Source organism: Drosophila serrata, unplaced genomic scaffold (assembly GCF_035046125.1).
Source record: "Drosophila serrata isolate PLE 108 unplaced genomic scaffold, ASM3504612v1 contig_217, whole genome shotgun sequence".
NCBI lineage: Eukaryota > Metazoa > Arthropoda > Insecta > Diptera > Drosophilidae > Drosophila > Drosophila serrata.
Window position 1 is genome coordinate 637,977 of NW_028257115.1, and position 17,799 is coordinate 655,775.

Sequence of the window (17,799 nt, forward strand, 5' to 3'; positions counted from 1 at the left end):
TTAACAATATTTAAAATTTTGAATATATAAGTTTGAATATTCTATCTCAATCAGAAGAATATTTGAAGATATAAAATGTGATATTTGTTTTCAATTCAATATTGTTTATCTTTTAAGTGAACCTAAATACAAAATTATGATAACAAATATAATTTCCTATTTTTTAATATAAAGTTAATATTTATCAAACAAATAACTGTCAAGTAAAGATATACTAATTTTGTTGGCTATCTAAAAAAGGATAAAGAAGATGCTTAGATTAAAAAAGGAATTAATAAAAAGATTTATGTCAATTAATCTAGTCTTTAAATTAAACAAGACAGTTACGCCTTAACTGAACATTGAGAAAGTGATCACCAATACAATTCCAAGGAATAAAGTTATATAGTTTTTTATATAAATATCTATATAATTTCTTGCAGTGCAACAACAAAAAAAAAGTGAAGGGGCCCCAGAGCAAACGTCACCAGGTCCCTTTCCCCTTCACCTCTACCCCCGCGATCCACCTGCGTGTATCTGTGTGTGTCTCCCAAGATTTACTTAGTTAGTGTGTGTGTGTGTGTGTGGCGTCTCGTTTGTTGATGCAGCGGCTAATGGTTGCATACGAAAAAAAATAAATAAGACAAAAAAGAAGCAGAAAAATAAAGAAATATGTGGACAAGGCCTGTCTAGTCATAGCGGTACTTCGAGGTGGGCTCCAAAGGAGGGGGAAAGACGGGGAGGCCAGGAGTTGGGGGGCAGCTAATGACTTGGCGCCCAATTGAAGGAAGTTGCCAATTTTTTTATTTCCTTTTTTTTTGCAACGGGTAACTAGTCGCAACTGGTGTTGATTGGATTTTTTTCCATTAGTTTCTTTATTATTTTTTTGATGCCACTGGTTATTTCAAAAGTTCAATGAAATTTTTACATATTGGGAAACTCTATTAAAACTCTATTAATATCCCCTGAAAGTTAATTAAGCAACAAATTAATCTTTGCGTTCACCTATAGTTATTTTATGGTTGTTCAATGGCAATAATTGGTAATAATTTATAAATAAGTTGAGGAATTTGCAGTATAAATATTAAAAGGGAAACTTTAAGGCAAAAATGTGAATTATAAATAATAGGGTTAGATCAACAATTGATAAATAGTTTCCTCTTTAGTTGATGTCATTTGACGCTAATAAATATATGATAATCCAATGAGATCATATAAATTTCGATATGTGATGAAAATCTATACGTTAACTATTTTTTATTTTTAATTTGCAATTTTCTTTCGTTGTTTATTTATTTAAATTTATTTATGATTTCCTCTTATCACTTAATTTTCTTTAACAAAATAGAGTTGTAATTCAATTAATTAATTTTTTTAATAAATAATTTCCCGCGTAATTTCTTTAGGTGTTATCTCTTTCCGATTCTCCTAAATCAAAACTTTCTTTTCCGCTCATTGGAAATATTGCAAGTTAATTCCAGCAACTTGAATGACTTTTCGATATTTGCTTCCTGCCTGTCGCATTAAATCTCTAATCGGTCAGTTAATCGCTTCCATATGCTCTTAAGCTTTTCAAAACTATGCCATTATCAATTTAGTGGAACACTTTTTTGCCGCAAACACTTCATTTTTATTGGACCGAACTTCACTTGGCTCACCGTTACACAAAACACACAAAGCACTTCTTTCTTACATTTAACTTTAATTACTCAATTATTTGCTTGATTTCGTGGTTTTGTTTTTTATTTTCGTTTTGTTTAATTTGAAAATTAGCCGCAAAGTACGCAGATCCCCGACTGATTAGCGCGAGAGGGAAATGGAGAAGACGGGCACGATCGGAATAAATAACTGTGCGCGCGCATGTGCGAACGCCCGACGAACCAAAACATGAGTAAACTTACATACCGAGCTGCCAACTGCTCGGGTCAACGAAAAGCTTTAAAAGCTTTTGAAGATAGCTAGAAAAAAGCCAAAAGACTATAGCTAAATCTAGACTAGCTAAGTATGTGGGATTTGTTTTTGAGCTTTAATAAATAAGAAAAAAATAAGGTTTTATATTAAATTCATAATTTATTCAGTAATTTTTATATTTAATTTTCTAAGGTTTGTTTAATTTCTTTTTTTAGTTTTCCACCGGTCATTGGATTAAATTTTTCTATATTAGTGATGGTCAATTCAAAACTGGTCTAGTGGAAGACCTTATTCGTGCACTTGCGATAGTGGCGCTCATTTATTTCGATTGCCGGTGTCATCGCTTTGTTATCGGCAAACAGCTGACGAGGCGGCAGCAAAATTTACAAACAAACTTCGGAAATTGGCAAATTTTTAAGAAAATATAAAATGGACTACGATTTTAAAATGAAAACGCAGATGGAGAGGACCAAGGTGGAGGATCTCTTCAACTACGAGGGCTGCAAGGTGGGACGCGGCACTTACGGCCACGTATACAAGGCCAAGTGGAAGGAGACAAGGTGAGTCTCGTCATCTTGCAATGAAAACCTAAATTTAATGTTATGCCTTATCCCACAGCGATGGTAAGGAGTATGCGCTGAAGCAGATCGACGGCACCGGGTTGTCCATGTCCGCCTGTCGTGAGATTGCCCTGCTGCGAGAACTCAAGCACCAGAATGTAATCACACTCATCCGGGTTTTCCTCTCGCACAACGACCGTAAGGTGTTCCTGTTGATCGATTATGCGGAGCACGACCTGTGGCACATCATCAAGTTTCATCGAGCGGCAAAGGCTACCAAAAAGCAGGTGGTAGTGCCGCGCGGCATGGTGAAGAGCCTTCTCTACCAGATCCTTGATGGCATTCACTATCTGCACAGCAACTGGGTGCTGCATCGTGATTTGAAGCCAGCCAATATCCTGGTGATGGGCGATGGTAACGAGCGTGGACGTGTTAAGATCGCAGACATGGGATTTGCACGTCTCTTCAATGCACCGCTGAAGCCGCTGGCAGATTTGGATCCCGTGGTGGTCACATTTTGGTATCGAGCCCCGGAGCTGCTGCTAGGCGCTCGCCACTACACCAAGGCTATCGATATCTGGGCTATTGGCTGCATCTTTGCCGAGCTGCTCACCTCGGAGCCGATATTCCATTGCCGGCAGGAGGACATCAAGACGAGTAATCCGTATCATCACGATCAGTTGGACCGCATCTTCAATGTGATGGGCTTTCCCCAGGATAAGGATTGGGAGGATATCAAGAAGATGCCGGAGCACCACACGTTGACCAAGGACTTTAAGCGCACGACCTACTCCACCTGCTCGCTGGCCAAGTATATGGAGCGCCATAAGATTAAGCCCGACAGCAAGGCCTTCCACCTGCTGCAGAAGCTACTGCTGATGGATCCCAACAAGCGCATCACCTCGGAACAGGCCATGCAGGACCAGTACTTCCAGGAGGAGCCGCTGCCAACACAGGATGTGTTCGCCGGCTGCCCCATACCGTATCCCAAGCGGGAGTTCCTTACAGACGATGATCAGGAGGATAAGTCGGACAATAAGCGTCAGCAGCAGCAACAGCAACAACAGCAGCAGCAGCAACAGCAACAGCAGCAGCAGCAACAACAGCAGCAGCAGCAAATGAACTCCGAACCGAATGCCAAGCGCGTTCGGTTGTCCGGTGCTGGCCAGCAGCAGGACTTCCACCACCAACAGCAACAGCAGCAGGCGCAGCAACAACAGCAACAACAGCAGCAGCAACAACAACAACAGCAGCAGCAGCAACAACAGATGATGTTCAACCAGCAACAGAATTTCCAGCAACGCTTCAACTGAGCAAGACTGAATAAGGCAGCATTTTTTTCCACCACTCCAATAACCTTAGCCTTCTAAGTATTTAATGACTTCTTAGCGTGTAAAAAAAACAACAAGAAAATACAAAAGGAAAGTATGAAAACTAGTACCAGTCACTGAAACGGGCTATGGCCCGACTCCACTTGTCCATGCGAGCCACTATCTTTGCATGCTCCTTGGGTCGGGGCTCAAAGACCCGGTCAACCTGCCGGAAACACTTGAGATCCTCCACATTCCGCCAGATGCCATGGTTCAAGCCCGCCATAAAGGTGGCGCCCATAATGCTGCTCTCCGAGTTCTTAGCACGCTCCACTCTTAGCTGGCTGAGATCAGCCAGAAACTGGCAGACGAAATCATTGCGAGAAACGCCGCCATCAACTCTGAAAGGGGAAAGATTAGTTAATACTCAATACTTTTCTCTAAGAGAGAAGCTTGCTTAGAGCATACCTAATCATCTCAAGCTTCTGCGAGGTCTCCTCTTCCGCCGCCTCAATCAGTTGGACCAAACGAAATACAATACTTTCGAGCAAGGCCCGCACCATGTGCGCCTTGGTCGTGGACGGAGTAAGGCCAATGAAGCCACTTGCTGATCGATAATCATTCACCGGGGGCTGTCGAAAGACAAGATGGGGATTAGGCTCTAATCTCGAAACTGGAAACTATTTGGAACTCACCCCCAGACCGCTAAAGGCAGGCATAAAGAACACATCGCTGGTATCAGAAACAGACTCTGCTATGGCCGCCGTATCCGCTGGATTCTCGAAAAGCTCACAGGACTGAGCCCAGGTGACCACAGTGCCAAAGTCATGTGAAGCTCCCTCGATGCAGTAGATTGCTTTCTCATGGCGTTCCTTATCCTTGAGTTGCCAAGCCACCAATGGATACAACCCAGTGACGGCAGCATGGCACTTTGGACCCGTAACCAGGTTAAGGAAAGCACCGGTGCCCATGGTGACCTTAACATCGTTCTTCTTGAAGCACTGTGATCCCCACATTGCAGCCGTTTGGTCACTGAGTGAGGCAGCAATGGGGATCTTAGTGTCGGCCCAATCAGGACCGATAGCAGTAGGATGGACGTGGCCAAAGCCCTTATAGCCATTGTCCACCACACGAGGCAGGATTTTGGTCTACAAAAAAATAAAAATAAATTGTTATAACACAAATTAAAATTCTAATAAATCCCATCACTCACATCGATTCCAAAAAGAAAACTTATAAGCGGTGACCAGCTAAGCGTAAAAGGATCATATAATCCCGTCGCTGTACTGGAGGTAACATCGGTTATATGCTCCACATCTACATCCCTGTCTTGTCCGTTTCCGACTCTCAGCTTGTGCAGAATCCAAGAGTCCAGCAGCTCCACGCGAGCCCTTTTCTTGCTCAACCCTTCACGCAGTCTTTTGTTGTGCTTAATTTCGTAGAGTAATCTGGGTGTCACCTGGCCATTCATCAGCTTGAGCACGCTGCCGGCCAGGAAACGCGACTGACCCGTGAGCAGGTACAAGGCATAGGAAAATCCATTCATTGAACGCTTCGTCCAACTGGAGTTCCACTCATCTACGAGTTTATCAGCACGCAGATCCTTCCAGGTGATGAAATTATGATAGTAATCACCAGTGCGATGATCCCAGGTGAGAAAGGTACAGCGCTGGGTGGAGATGGTTAGGCAGGTGATGTCGCCGGGTGTCAGTTTGGCATCTGTGGAGAATGAAGGGTATTATTAGATAGGTAAAATACACTGAGAACCTATAAATAACTCAAGCTAAACACCACTCCCTGATTGGGAACCTAAATACAACAAATATAACTCAAGCTAAACACCACTCCCTCTGATTGGGACTTTTCTTTGCTTTTTTTTGTTGCAGTTCATCCCCTTAGCTTGTTACAAAATACATTAAATTGTTTATTAATTCCCTGCTCACGCTTTTATGGGTTCCTCTAATGCCACCCCGATACTCACCCCGCACAGCCTGCCTTATCACATTGACGATCTTGCGCCACAAGCTCTCTGGCTCAATCTCGAAAAAGCCCGGCTGTGGATTCAGCAGCCTCACCTATAATTACACCAAAGGTCATAAAACGTTAAAACTTATTTAGCCAATTAACTTTGCACCCGCGGTTTAAGTGAGCGAAGCACCACTTACGGCATCCACTGCTGAACCCCGCACCACACAGCCTTCGTCCAGAATGAAGCAACGCACACAGGTGGTGCCAACGTCCAGGGCGGCAATAAAGGCTCCTCCTCCTCCTCCGCCGCCAGTTGCCTCCCCGTGAACCGCCGCACCTGCTGCCCCCACATCCTGGGCATCCTTCCGTGCGGCCATTGCTTCTGTAGGCGCCGACGACATGTTTCGCAGCGCACGCTTCGTCGATCACTGATATTTGGACGCTCGCAACTGGCGGATCGACTTATCCATTTCGCTGCTGGTGTTATTGCAACTGTTATTGTTATTGTTATTGCTGCGTCGAGGTCTCATAGTGCGGGCTTCTGATTTCCTTATCAAGAAGTGCTCGACTTTTGCTTTTGTGTTTCGCGTCCAGATGATAACCAATTGTGAGCCAGGGTTGTCGCCTTTTTGGGGAGGCTTCGATTACTTAGCTTGAAACTAGCTAGAAACTAGGGAAAACTAAAAACCTTTATCGGTTTCATAAGCCAGAAACTTTGAAATTTAATTAATTAGAAATTATTCAATTCATTATTGTATTTTAAAACTAATGTTTTATTTTATTATATTATTCTTGTAGACTTAATTCAGTTATTCAGTTTTAGCGATAAACAAGCCAAAATGCAAAACCCAAAACAGTATTGATAAACTAAAAATCGCACAAGCGATTGTTATCGCAGCGACAACCCTAATCGGTGCGAAAATTTGAAATCAGCGAGGCAAAAACAAAAATAACATTTTAGGCACAGGCCCGTTATGATTCTTATCGCAAACATGCTGATAAGCCAACTAAATATAGAGCACTATCGACCCGGCGCTACACACAGGTGATGATTATTCACGTGTGCCGTGCATCATCGGCGTTAATCTTTAAAGCTTTTCTTTTACAACTTTATTTGCTGTACACATAGACACTTGCATATACATAAATACATTCATATATATATAGTATATGGTATATAGGTACGAATTCAGGTATATAGTAGATTCTAGACACTTGTCATAAACAAGATAAACCTTTATCTAAAATAGTTTGCCATTGTACTAATAGTGTTGTGTCGAATAAATACATTTTACAATCAACTTGTTTAACACATCGATTTACGATTTACACATATGACGAGTACTGTACTGGGGGGGTAAGAAGCTCTCTCAGAAGCTGCGTGTCTTCGGTACTGGATTCGGGTCGGTTTTTTGGAGATATGTCTAAGACTAAGTGACGCCTGATCCCTGATCCATGCCTTACATATCCGTTGGCAGAATGTCTGGGATAAGATACTGGCACAGCTCCACCTCATCGGCCACAAACTTGACCTTCTTGGCGGTATTATCGTCCAACAGGACACGAATGGCCGGCCAAATGGTGGAGAACAGTGTCGGCGAGTTGATAATCAAGCAGACGCCCAGACGCTCCGGGAAGTGCTTGCCCAGCAGCCAGATGAGGTTCTGCACCAACTGGTAGTCCATGCAGCTGGTATTGAATTCGGCCAAATCGAAGACGATGCACAGGCGATCGGTCACCTCCTCGAAGCACTTCTTGCATGCCTCCTCGAGATTGTACACAATGAAGCGGGTCAGCTCGTCTATGTCCCGCTCAGAGCTGTGATTCTTGGCCGGAATATAGATAACGGGACGACCGATGCAGTCGCGGTGGCGCAGGACTCGAGCCTTTTTCTCCATGTGGCTGCGATCCATATCGACCAACTTATCCACGCCATAGGTTTCACGCCATTTGTTGGTCTTCAGAATGGCCTAGGGGATAAAGAAGTTACAGGTTTATAAGTATCTAAAGTTTAGGCAAAAATATCTCAGAATCATATACAAAACATTATAAAGCGGCTTTACTGAATGGTCATTATAACGCAAAATTATCTTTTATAATTAGAACTTTGACCTCAAAAGCTTGCTTTTTATGGGGGACATAAATTCAACATTACATACATACATATGTGTACATATGATACTGGTGCAAAAAATATATATATATACATATAGACAGTACACATAGCCCTCGATAAGCCTCATTAGCTGAGTCAACCTATCAGAACTTCGGACCTAGTAAAGCTAAAAGTATGAAATTTGAAATGCAGACTACTTTTCTAGTTTCCTTTAAAATTAAGCATCCAAATTTGGTCTTTGACTTATATTACTATGAATTTTATATACAATTTTTAAATTATAAAATTCTTTCATGATTTAAGCATATATATAATTGGCTTCAATGTTTTAGAACCTAAAATTAAGCTCACAACGCATTTTTAAGTAGGTAAACACATCTTTTTGGTATCAGTTTTACCTACCGGGTACCTCGTAGTCGGGGCTTTGGCTTTTCATAAATTTCCAAATTTGGACAGATTGGCGGCTCACCTGGAATGCGTCATCCGTGGTCTTGAATGCGCGCAGATAGCGGCGTAGCGAAAACTCATTTTGATACTGCTTTGGATCAGCGTCGACAATCAATTTCATGCGCTCCTTCAGATCCTTGAGGTCCTGCTCGTTGATTGGCGCCAGCTCCTCGGACGACATATTGCAGCGCTTGAGGTGGTTTCTGATGGCTTAACTCGTATCTATCCTCAGTCGAGAGCCTCGATTCGGGGAAGGATTGCGCTGACAATGCTGTTAAATGCTGGCTTGGCAATTAATTTGCGTTTGAAATGTTTTTTTCGCAGCCTGTTTTGTTTTTTATTTTCTTCACTTTTCCGACCAGTGTGACCGAATGGCAGTTTGCTCGAACATAACAAAAGTATACCACAAACTAAATACTAAACTGAGGAAATACCAGGAATATACCGTTAAACTTCATAACAGTTAAATTTAAATTTTATTGCTATGAATAAATAATTAACATTTCCTTATATACACGTTTATATTTCGTTCATAACTGTAGTTAGATTTTAAAAATGTTAACAATACACCATTTGATTGGTAGAAGCAAGAACTCCACCACAAAAAACAATTAGAAGAATGCACACTCTTACTCACTCTTACGGCGGCTTTCTAGGCCCTAAGTATTAGCTACAGATACAAATGCAGAGATTCATAAATTGAGTTATCTATTGCTTCGTGGTTTTCCTCCTCCTCCGGCTACTATTTGGGCACCATGACACGGGCTATGCCCGGCAGGACCTCGGCCTGCAGTGGTCCAAACTCCACTCGCTCCCCATCCACAGTGATGATGCCCTGATTGTCGTGCGGCTCCAGGCGAAAGGCTCGCACCTTAAGCACCTTCACATACTCGTTGTTCACCTCCGGCAAATGGGTACCGGAGCTCATGTTGTAGAGGAAGCTCAGCAGGTGCGGCCGGCTGATGCCACCGCGAATGAGAATGAGGAAGATGGTGCCATCGTTCATCTGGGCCTTGGGTGCAAAGTGGCAGTCGATGCCCAGATGCGTTTGGTAGACGGCATGCATCATAATGAACTCGCCCTCCTCCACCTGCCAGCCCTGATCCTCGGGCAGTGGTTCATCCAGGTCCGGCAATTCGCTTGTCGGCCCAAAGTTCTGCTGTCGATTCTCCAGGGCAGCAGCCGCCTGTCCAGCGAATTCGCTCTCGTCCGCCAAACTATGGTAGATGCTCTCCGATATGGAATAGTAAAAGCTACGCCGCGATCCCCCCGACAGCCAGCTGTCGCAGCGTGACCGAAACGACTGATTGATGGACGTTTCCAGTGAGATCACGTCGGCAAATTCCTGTGGTAGGTACTCGGTACTGGAGTGATGTAAGCTCGGTGCCAGTTTGTCAATGTGTGTGTTGCAGCTACGACTGCCCTGCATCCTATGCTGCTGATTGCCATAACCCGGCACAGGGGAATCGTCCTGTTCCGTGAGAAGATAGCTGATACGACCATTGTAGGTGCGCAGGTTCACCAGACGGTACAGGGTCCAGACGGTGAAGCGCTGGTAGCCCAGCATCCGGATGCGTTCACTCTCAATATCCACATCTGAGATGAGGCCCCAGCCAATAGAAAGGAAGGAGTAGACGGAGCGTTGCTGCAGCTGCACACGCACCACGTCCATGGGGGAGCTGCGACCGCTGATGACGGTAAGAGCAGCTCCTAGTACTGGTTTACTGAAGTATGGTTCGCTGGGGAGGAATAAAAGAAATAGGTTATTAAAGAAATTAGGGAAACAATTATAAATTTAATTTGTTAAAGTACCCATGTTCAGTCTTGAATTTCTTATCACTTTCTACGCGTTAAAGACTGTCATAAAATAATTCAAAGGTTATCAATATGTATTAAATCACACAAAAGGTTAATTATGCTTGTCAAATTTCCCCTTTCGTGAAATGTAATTGTAGTCTACGTTCAAATTAAACCCTGTTGACATATCATTGAAATGTTTACTCAACAAATACTAAGAAATATGAAAATGAGAACGTTAGGTGGAAAAAACCAGTGAAAAACTGGGAAAACCTGCTCAATTCGCTAACCAAAAGAAATTCGAGTAGAGACCGAAATCCAATTACAAACTAGTCTCGGTTGACCTACTTATAGCCATGGGCTATGGACCTGGCCAGTCCATTTCCAGAACCACAGGGAATGATGCCAAGAGCCAGTCCGGGCAAGACATGGGCCCAGTCTTCGCGCTGCAGCAATCCATTAATGATCTCATGGAAGAGACCATCGCCGCCGACGGCCACTACGCAGCACCAGGCGTCCAGGCAGCGTGTGCTCATAAATTCGATGGCAAAATCGGAATGTTTAGTCACGTACAGATCGTAGGGCACTTCCGCCTCGTTCAGCACCGGTGTCACATGCATATTAAACACCTCGCGTGCCCGTCCCGATCCAGATTTGGGGTTTAGTAGCACTAGAACCCGGCGACGTCGCTCGTCCGCCGTTGGTGCCACAAATATGTCCTCCAGGGTGCGATGCAGCTGCCAGCGGAGGGCACGATACCAGCGGTCCGCCTCCCGCATATTATCCTCAAAGGTATCGAAGGAGCGAAAGCGCAGTGTGAGCACCGTTCGCTCCCTGTGCAGCTCCGTACGGAGACTACGCTTTTTAAGGACATAGGCGAAGACATATAAATAGGCGCTGACATCGCCGTCGCTGAGAGGATGATCCTCTTTGCTGGCGGTGCTGCATTTACTGGGCGTGTTGATGGCTGTGGCGGGGCGATCCCCGGATGCGGACACTGCCGGTGAATTGGGATTCCCCGAACTGCAGGCACAAGCACCGGACATGGCCAAACGACGCGTCTTCTTGGGACGCATACACCGCCCGCCGACAATGTCGCCAATCCGCACATGCTGCTCTTTGATCACAGTTCCCCCGGGGCTCTCCCGCTGCAGCGTGAATCCTGTAGCGTCCAAACGGACGCGAAATACGTGGCTGCCCTTCCGCTGGCTGGTGTAGAAGGTGTCGCTCACGTCGTGGCCCTCCTCTGCGGAACTGGCCCGGCTCGGACTGTTAGTCTTATCATGAGATTCGTTCATTTTCAATCGAGATTCGGCTGCTTTGCAGCATGTTAAATTTTTATATTCGTTTTTATTGCCTCCCTTATCACTACAACTGGTATCGATGTCGGTATATCGATATCGATAGTAGGTTGCATTTGGTGAAGCGTACGGTCGCACTGTTAAATGCATTTCTAAAAATATCGATTTATTGATTGTTTGATATATTATCAACACCAGTAGTCGGAAGTGTAAATTGAACCTGCTAATTCTGATATATCCTCTCTAGATGAATTTAACAAATAAATAATAATAATAGTTATATTTTTAAAATAAACAACATTTTGCAAAACATCGATAGTGCAAACGAAATCGATCCAGACATCGATAGTAACGATAGTGCCTGCACTATTCAGTGCATATAAACATTCTCAATAGCAAATATTTCTAGAATTGTGTTAAGCGACGCAAAGCGAATCGGCAAAAATGATGCAGATGAAGGAGTACAAGGAGGTGCCACAGGATGCACCTCAGGACGATACCGTCGTGCGCCAGCCGGTGGCCGGTGGCGTCGCTGCCAACGGAGCTGGTGGGTATTCTTTCCATGCATATGGAGAAAAAAAAGTTGTGCGGGGGTTTTAGCCCGCACTTTATATGGATAAATTCCCACACACAGACGGGCGCAATTGTGTGTGTTTGTTTGGGCGTGTGCAAAAGTACAGCAGAGGATGTGTTAATAGCATCAAAGGATAATAAGTATTGTTTCAATTTAGTGATATATTCATTTATCAATATTGTGTGTGTGAAATATTTAAAATGTAATATATTTCTATAAAATAAGTTGTAAAGTTACAAATTTTCAATCAAAAGCCTTATTAATCCAATTGCAACTGTACTTATGCTAAATACCATCACATATAAAGTGCATAGCGTATATACTATATACAATATATACTAAATTTCTTATCGGAAACTATGCCCAATTCAATTGCAGAAAACTGGATGTCAATACCGGTGGGCATGCCCAATTGCCCGCAGGGCTTGGAATACCTGACCGCCTTGGACCAGCTGCTGGTGTCGCAAAAGATCGAGAAGCTCGAGCTGCTCACCGGCTTCGAGACGAAGAATCGCTTCAAGGTGAAGAATTCGCTGGGGCAGAACGTCTACTCTGCCTTCGAGGAGAGCGACTGCTGCACAAGGAACATGCTTGGACGGTCGCGTCCCTTTGAGATGAAGATTCTGGACAATTTCCAGAATGAGGTGCTCCATTTGAACCGTCCATTTCGCTGCGACATCCTGTGCTGCTTCCCCAGCTGCCAGAATGCCGTGGAGGTGTCAGCGCCACCCGGTCAGGTGATCGGCACGGTGGAGCAGGTCTGCACCTTTATGCGACCCAAGTTTAACATCAAGAACTCGTTCGGCGACACCGTCCTGCACATCGAGGGACCCCTCTGCCCCTGCAAGTGCTTCAGTGATACCAATTTCAAGGTCAGTGCGTCGCCAACAAGTGGTTATTCATCTGTAGCTGTGGTGGAATTCCTCGATTCCTCTGATTCCGCTTAAACATTTAACCAAGTATATATACACACACACAGGGCCGGTTAGTTGAATAGCAGACGCTTAGAGCTTATAATTATATTCAAGCAAAGATAGCGGAAATTCTGATAACCTAAAAGGCCATCCTATAAATATCTCTTAATGCAGTGGTCTAATTCATTATCTTTTATAATCATTTCTAATAATAATGCCATTATTTGTTCTTTTGGTGTTTGAAAAAATGTATATTTTTATTGATTAAGTTTCAAACAAGTGTATATAGACACAGGCAGTCAGAAGATTAGGTATTCCATAAGCTATATACTTATTATTCGCTTTGTTAACCTGACAACTAAATCAAATTTATATATTTGAGTTTATTTTAATCTTTGTCGAATTTTCATACTCCAAACTTATAGTCTTGATTCGTGAAACTTTTGATATCATATATATTTAATTTAAAAAAAGGAATCCCTATTTTCGTGACCACTATTGTGTGGTACATATCAAGCTAACAGATACTGCAGTCCGAGACAGTGACGTCACTATGGTTGCCGCTATGCTTCACTGTCTACAGCGAGTCAATTAATTCAGATACAGATACTGCGAATTCCCTGGGTGTTGTGTGTGTGCGAATTCCCGATTAGTGCGAAAAAATAAACAACAAACATATCTCCCCTTTTTTTTTTGTAGGTATTGAGCGCCAATAATGAGGAGATCGGCAAAATAACCAAACAATGGTCCGGCCTGGGCAGGGAGCTGTTCACCGATGCGGACTACTTCAGCGTGACGTTCCCTCTGAACTTGGATGTGCGCATGAAGGCACTCGTATTCGCAGCTCTCTTTTTGATTGTGAGTAGTATTTTTTGTATAATATATAGATATGCACATGTATCTGAGGAAGTATACATCATTTCTGTATATCATCATATCAACATCAGAACTAAATATGAGTTTTGAAATAATGAGTAATAATAAAAATGAAAAAAGTATTGAATCTTTGATGATGGATATATGGAGCTGATAGTATGCCAATTTCCATGTTTACATCACTAATTTCTTTTTATCTTATTTTCCAGGACGTGGTCTATTATGAGCAATAAGCTGGACGATCAATCTATTTATCATTTGAAGAAAACAACACACAAGACACTTATAACGCCGACTGCTTAATGGAACGACATATTGCATCGTCTTTAGCTTTAAGGTTATTTTTCATAACATTATTTTTGATCAAAGTTTCCGGGAATCTGAGAAGTGCAATGCTTTCATCGGTTTGGAATCTCTACCGCAGAATCTCTACGCACAAAAAATGATCGAATATGCAGTGGCACTTTTCCTTTTTTATATACTTGAATTTGGCATTTAAAACGCGCACAAGAAACACAGACTATCTATCCATATAAAGAAAAAGAAACAGACGAGAACGAGTGCCTTATGACGTCCTAGTTGTTATTGTCGTCGACCCGCCCCCGTTTCCCCAATTTATATACCTCAACATACTTAGCTTTGTTGTACCCAAAGGTAGAAGCACACAAGAATGACTACTTAACTGCAACCATGGCGTACCTAACTAATGATTTACTATTATACATATTTTACACAACATATACATATATATATATTTTTGTACGAACCTAATCGCAATCGAATTGTTAAACCATTTATATTTTTGGCCCACTAAGAGGGTTTCTTTCGATGCATTTCGAGGGGGATCGGTTCAATCCGATTTCCCGCAGTTTTGATCACGCCCTGGTTGGCGCCAAGCATTTCAATCATCACTTTAATACTATTTACTTCATCAATTTATTTATCTCTGTTATGCTGTAAAATAAACAACCTATAAATTTTGTACAAAAACGAGTGGGAATATTCCGGGGTCATGACAGAAGTGAAATATACAAAGGACGACGACTGATGATGTGACGGGGCCTGTTGTTCGGTTTTTAAGTGTCAGTCGGCGAACATCTGGAATGTAACTGGGCTCGGAGGGCTGCAAAATGGCTGGATAACTCTTAGTTATTCTTAGCAAAGTACTTGGTTTTCTCCTCCGGATTGGGGACGATCTGGAAAAGAATGAAAAGGAGGATTAGATTTTGATCGATGGTATTTTTAGACAAAGCCTACCGTATCAGCTCCTGGCCGCCATCCCGCTGGACAAACCTCACCGTGGGTATCCGTAAACTGGAAAGCTTGTACCAGTCGGATGGTCTCATCTACTGATCGGCCCACGGGCAAATCGTTCATTGTTATCTGCCGCAGGACACCGGCCTGATCGATGATGAAGAGGCCGCGCAGGGCATGGCCACTGGACTCCAGATAAACACCATAATCCTTGCTAATCTTGTGCGTCAAATCAGAAAGCAGGGGGATCTTCACGTTGCCTAAACCGCCCTCCTTGCGCGGTGTATTGATCCAAGCCAAGTGGGTGAAGTGCGAGTCCACACTAACGCCAATCACCTCTGTGTTAATCTTCCGGAACTCGGCAATGCGATCGGAGAAGGCAATGATTTCCGTGGGGCAGACAAATGTGCTGAAGTAACAAGAGGTATTTCAATAACTTGAAATTAATCTATCAAGTTTGTACTTACAAGTCCAATGGGTAGAAGAGTAGCACCACGTATTTACCCAGATACTGGGATAGCGATAACTTCACAATCTCCTTGTTCACCACAGCGGTTCCCTCAAACTGTGGAGCTGGCTTGGAAACTGATAAAGGGTTTTAGTTATGATTTTAAGGAAATAGTTTTCTATACTCACTAACTGCCTTTGTGTACTGCAGCTGATGATCGCTCTTTGGCTCCTCGGCTGGATAAACGGATCCGCCGGCGAAGGAGTGGCACGACTCGCTATCTTCCGGCTTTGCAGCTCCCACAACTGCTGCCGCCACCAGTAGTAGGATTGATAAGTGTTTAAACATGACGGGGCTAAAACGGTATAACACGTAGGTAAGTACATATGTATATTCCAATTAGTTTCGCTTTATTTTATTTTTATGACTCCCAACTTTCACAACTATTGACGCCCCTAAAAACATTTATTTATGAATATATCACTACAGTGGGTAATAGTTTATGCATATTCTATAAAACCTTTCAGACTGAAAAAAAAGATTAATATTATTTAAATAACTGTATGAAAACTGAAAGACTTTTAAGACATTTTAATAAAAATCGATCTTTGATCCGTTGATCTTTAGTAATATGTAATCCTTTCGAACCAATATCCACTGTACATACCCCAAAAAAAATAACACGAACACACACACAACCGCTGGCCACGCAGTCAAAAAAATGTCTATTTCTCTTCTGCCAAGAACTACAATTGGCTTTGCTATATAACCCTTCCAATTGTTGTTGTGCTTCCGCAGATGATAAGCTTATCAATAATTTCATTCACTGGTTATAAATTTTATAGTTGTCAGTGTGGCGTTGGTTCGAAACTATTTTTAATGTAATAAGAACGCTGCCGAAGCAACAACTGGAATTTCAATGCCTTTGAGATTTATTAACTCCCTTTTTATTTATTCAAAATGATTCGAATAGTTAAGTTGCATTGCAGATAAACACTCGTGCACAGCTGTTACCTTTTAAATGCTATTATTAACTCTTTTTGTTTGTATTAAATGCACCGGCATTGGTATTAGAGGTGGAAGTTCGATGAACATGGTGGTGGCCTACTTTGAAACTATCGATTATCACCGATATTTTTGTCATACCACTTTCGGAAAAAAATAAATTAATAAAGTAATTTAGCCTATATTCATGATACTTGTTTTTTTATACTTATTTATTAAGTACCTTCTTTTAAGAAAATATTTTGGATTAATCAACATTAATGGCTGGGAACACTTTTATATTCATATATATTTATAATATTATAAATATCAAATGGCAAAAATTAAATTTAGTTATTTTCTTTTATCACCATAGATAATTATTAGATTTGAGTATAAATTCACATATTCTTAACAAAATTTATTTTTCATAAAAAATAAATTAATTAAAAAACAATTGAATATTTATTTTGCTCAAAATAAAACTTAAAAGTAAATAAAGGGTTCTTTTTTGGACTATTCATCAATTTTATTTAAAATATAATGTAAACTTGAAATTCGATACTCAATTGTATATCCTTGCTTTGTCTTAGAACTTCAGGCAGACATTTCCAACGCATTGAAGTGGTCATTTCGTTTTTTTGTTTTTGAATTTTAAATTAAAAATGCTAATTTGTTAAACTAATAAAAACTGTATTAGAAAAGTTTTCCGAACTGAAATTAATGCATTTTTAGCTTATTTTCGAAGTATGAATAACTTTGATTTTCCCAAAAACTATCGTTTAAAAATAAAAAAAAGCTTATAACTTTATATTTTTTTGCCTTCTTTGGTGAAATATAAAGAACAAACGGCCAATGATTCACAAATGTCACATATATTTGGATTCTTTATTAATCAAAATTAAAATTTGTAAACTATCGTATATAAATAAAGAGGTGAGTTCGCTATAATTTTATATATTTTAGACATGGTTGATGGTATATGTAGCCAAATCGGGAATGATTGACAAAAGACATATATATTTCAATCCCCATTTAAATTCAAATAATTAAAAAGGAAAAAATTAAACAAAGCGAAAAAGTCGCTCTAAATAATTTTTCTAAATTGTATAGGGAGTTATCAATAAAATTGTTAGTAGTTAAACAAAATTAAATTTTTTTTTAATCAAATTGCAAATGAGTGTTTGATAGCCTTTTAAAGACAAAAACAGAAAACCAATTCCGAACTAAATCATTTTTGCCTTTTTAAAAACCTGTGATATATTGATATATAATTTATGCTTCCTTCCATATAACACCACACCGGCTTCCAAATATATAATAAAAAACTTCCATAATCCATTAATGAAAGAATTCTATC

The 17,799-nt window shown here is 41.5% G+C and overlaps 6 protein-coding genes across 6 annotated transcripts; 2 read left to right on the top strand and 4 right to left on the bottom strand.

The window, feature by feature from the left end:
* Nucleotides 1–2,092: 2,092 nt before the first annotated feature.
* Cdk8 (cyclin-dependent kinase 8) lies at nt 2,093–3,887 on the top strand. The gene is made up of 2 exons (XM_020954083.2): nt 2,093–2,450; nt 2,509–3,887. The coding sequence occupies exons 1-2, from the start codon at nt 2,320–2,322 to the stop codon at nt 3,761–3,763; spliced, it is 1,386 nt and encodes a 461-aa protein (XP_020809742.1). The 5' UTR covers nt 2,093–2,319; the 3' UTR covers nt 3,764–3,887.
* Nucleotides 3,784–6,359, bottom strand: LOC110185317 (glycerol kinase 5). Its single transcript, XM_020954082.2, has 6 exons — nt 5,926–6,359; nt 5,742–5,835; nt 4,974–5,479; nt 4,456–4,908; nt 4,229–4,392; nt 3,784–4,161 (listed from the first exon to the last, which is right to left on the bottom strand). Exons 1-6 carry the CDS (start codon nt 6,127–6,129, stop codon nt 3,885–3,887), a joined length of 1,698 nt encoding a protein of 565 aa, XP_020809741.2. The 5' UTR covers nt 6,130–6,359; the 3' UTR covers nt 3,784–3,884.
* A 464-nt stretch (nt 6,360–6,823) lies between these two features.
* On the bottom strand, nt 6,824–8,703 carry LOC110185300 (uncharacterized). Its single transcript, XM_020954051.2, has 2 exons — nt 8,314–8,703; nt 6,824–7,698 (listed from the first exon to the last, which is right to left on the bottom strand). Exons 1-2 carry the CDS (start codon nt 8,470–8,472, stop codon nt 7,189–7,191), a joined length of 669 nt encoding a protein of 222 aa, XP_020809710.2. The 5' UTR covers nt 8,473–8,703; the 3' UTR covers nt 6,824–7,188.
* Nucleotides 8,704–8,793: 90 nt separating this feature from the next.
* On the bottom strand, nt 8,794–11,577 carry Sk2 (Sphingosine kinase 2). Its single transcript, XM_020954041.2, has 2 exons — nt 10,437–11,577; nt 8,794–10,030 (listed from the first exon to the last, which is right to left on the bottom strand). The coding sequence occupies exons 1-2, from the start codon at nt 11,537–11,539 to the stop codon at nt 9,034–9,036; spliced, it is 2,100 nt and encodes a 699-aa protein (XP_020809700.2). The 5' UTR covers nt 11,540–11,577; the 3' UTR covers nt 8,794–9,033.
* On the top strand, nt 11,553–14,743 carry scramb2 (scramblase 2). The gene is made up of 4 exons (XM_020954030.2): nt 11,553–11,936; nt 12,342–12,835; nt 13,577–13,735; nt 13,963–14,743. Exons 1-4 carry the CDS (start codon nt 11,834–11,836, stop codon nt 13,984–13,986), a joined length of 780 nt encoding a protein of 259 aa, XP_020809689.1. The 5' UTR covers nt 11,553–11,833; the 3' UTR covers nt 13,987–14,743.
* On the bottom strand, nt 14,671–16,583 carry Prx4 (Peroxiredoxin 4). The gene is made up of 5 exons (XM_020954031.2): nt 16,470–16,583; nt 15,644–15,810; nt 15,475–15,592; nt 15,011–15,416; nt 14,671–14,949 (listed from the first exon to the last, which is right to left on the bottom strand). The coding sequence occupies exons 2-5, from the start codon at nt 15,801–15,803 to the stop codon at nt 14,899–14,901; spliced, it is 735 nt and encodes a 244-aa protein (XP_020809690.2). The 5' UTR covers nt 15,804–15,810; nt 16,470–16,583; the 3' UTR covers nt 14,671–14,898.
* Between the last annotated feature and the right edge of the window lie 1,216 nt (nt 16,584–17,799).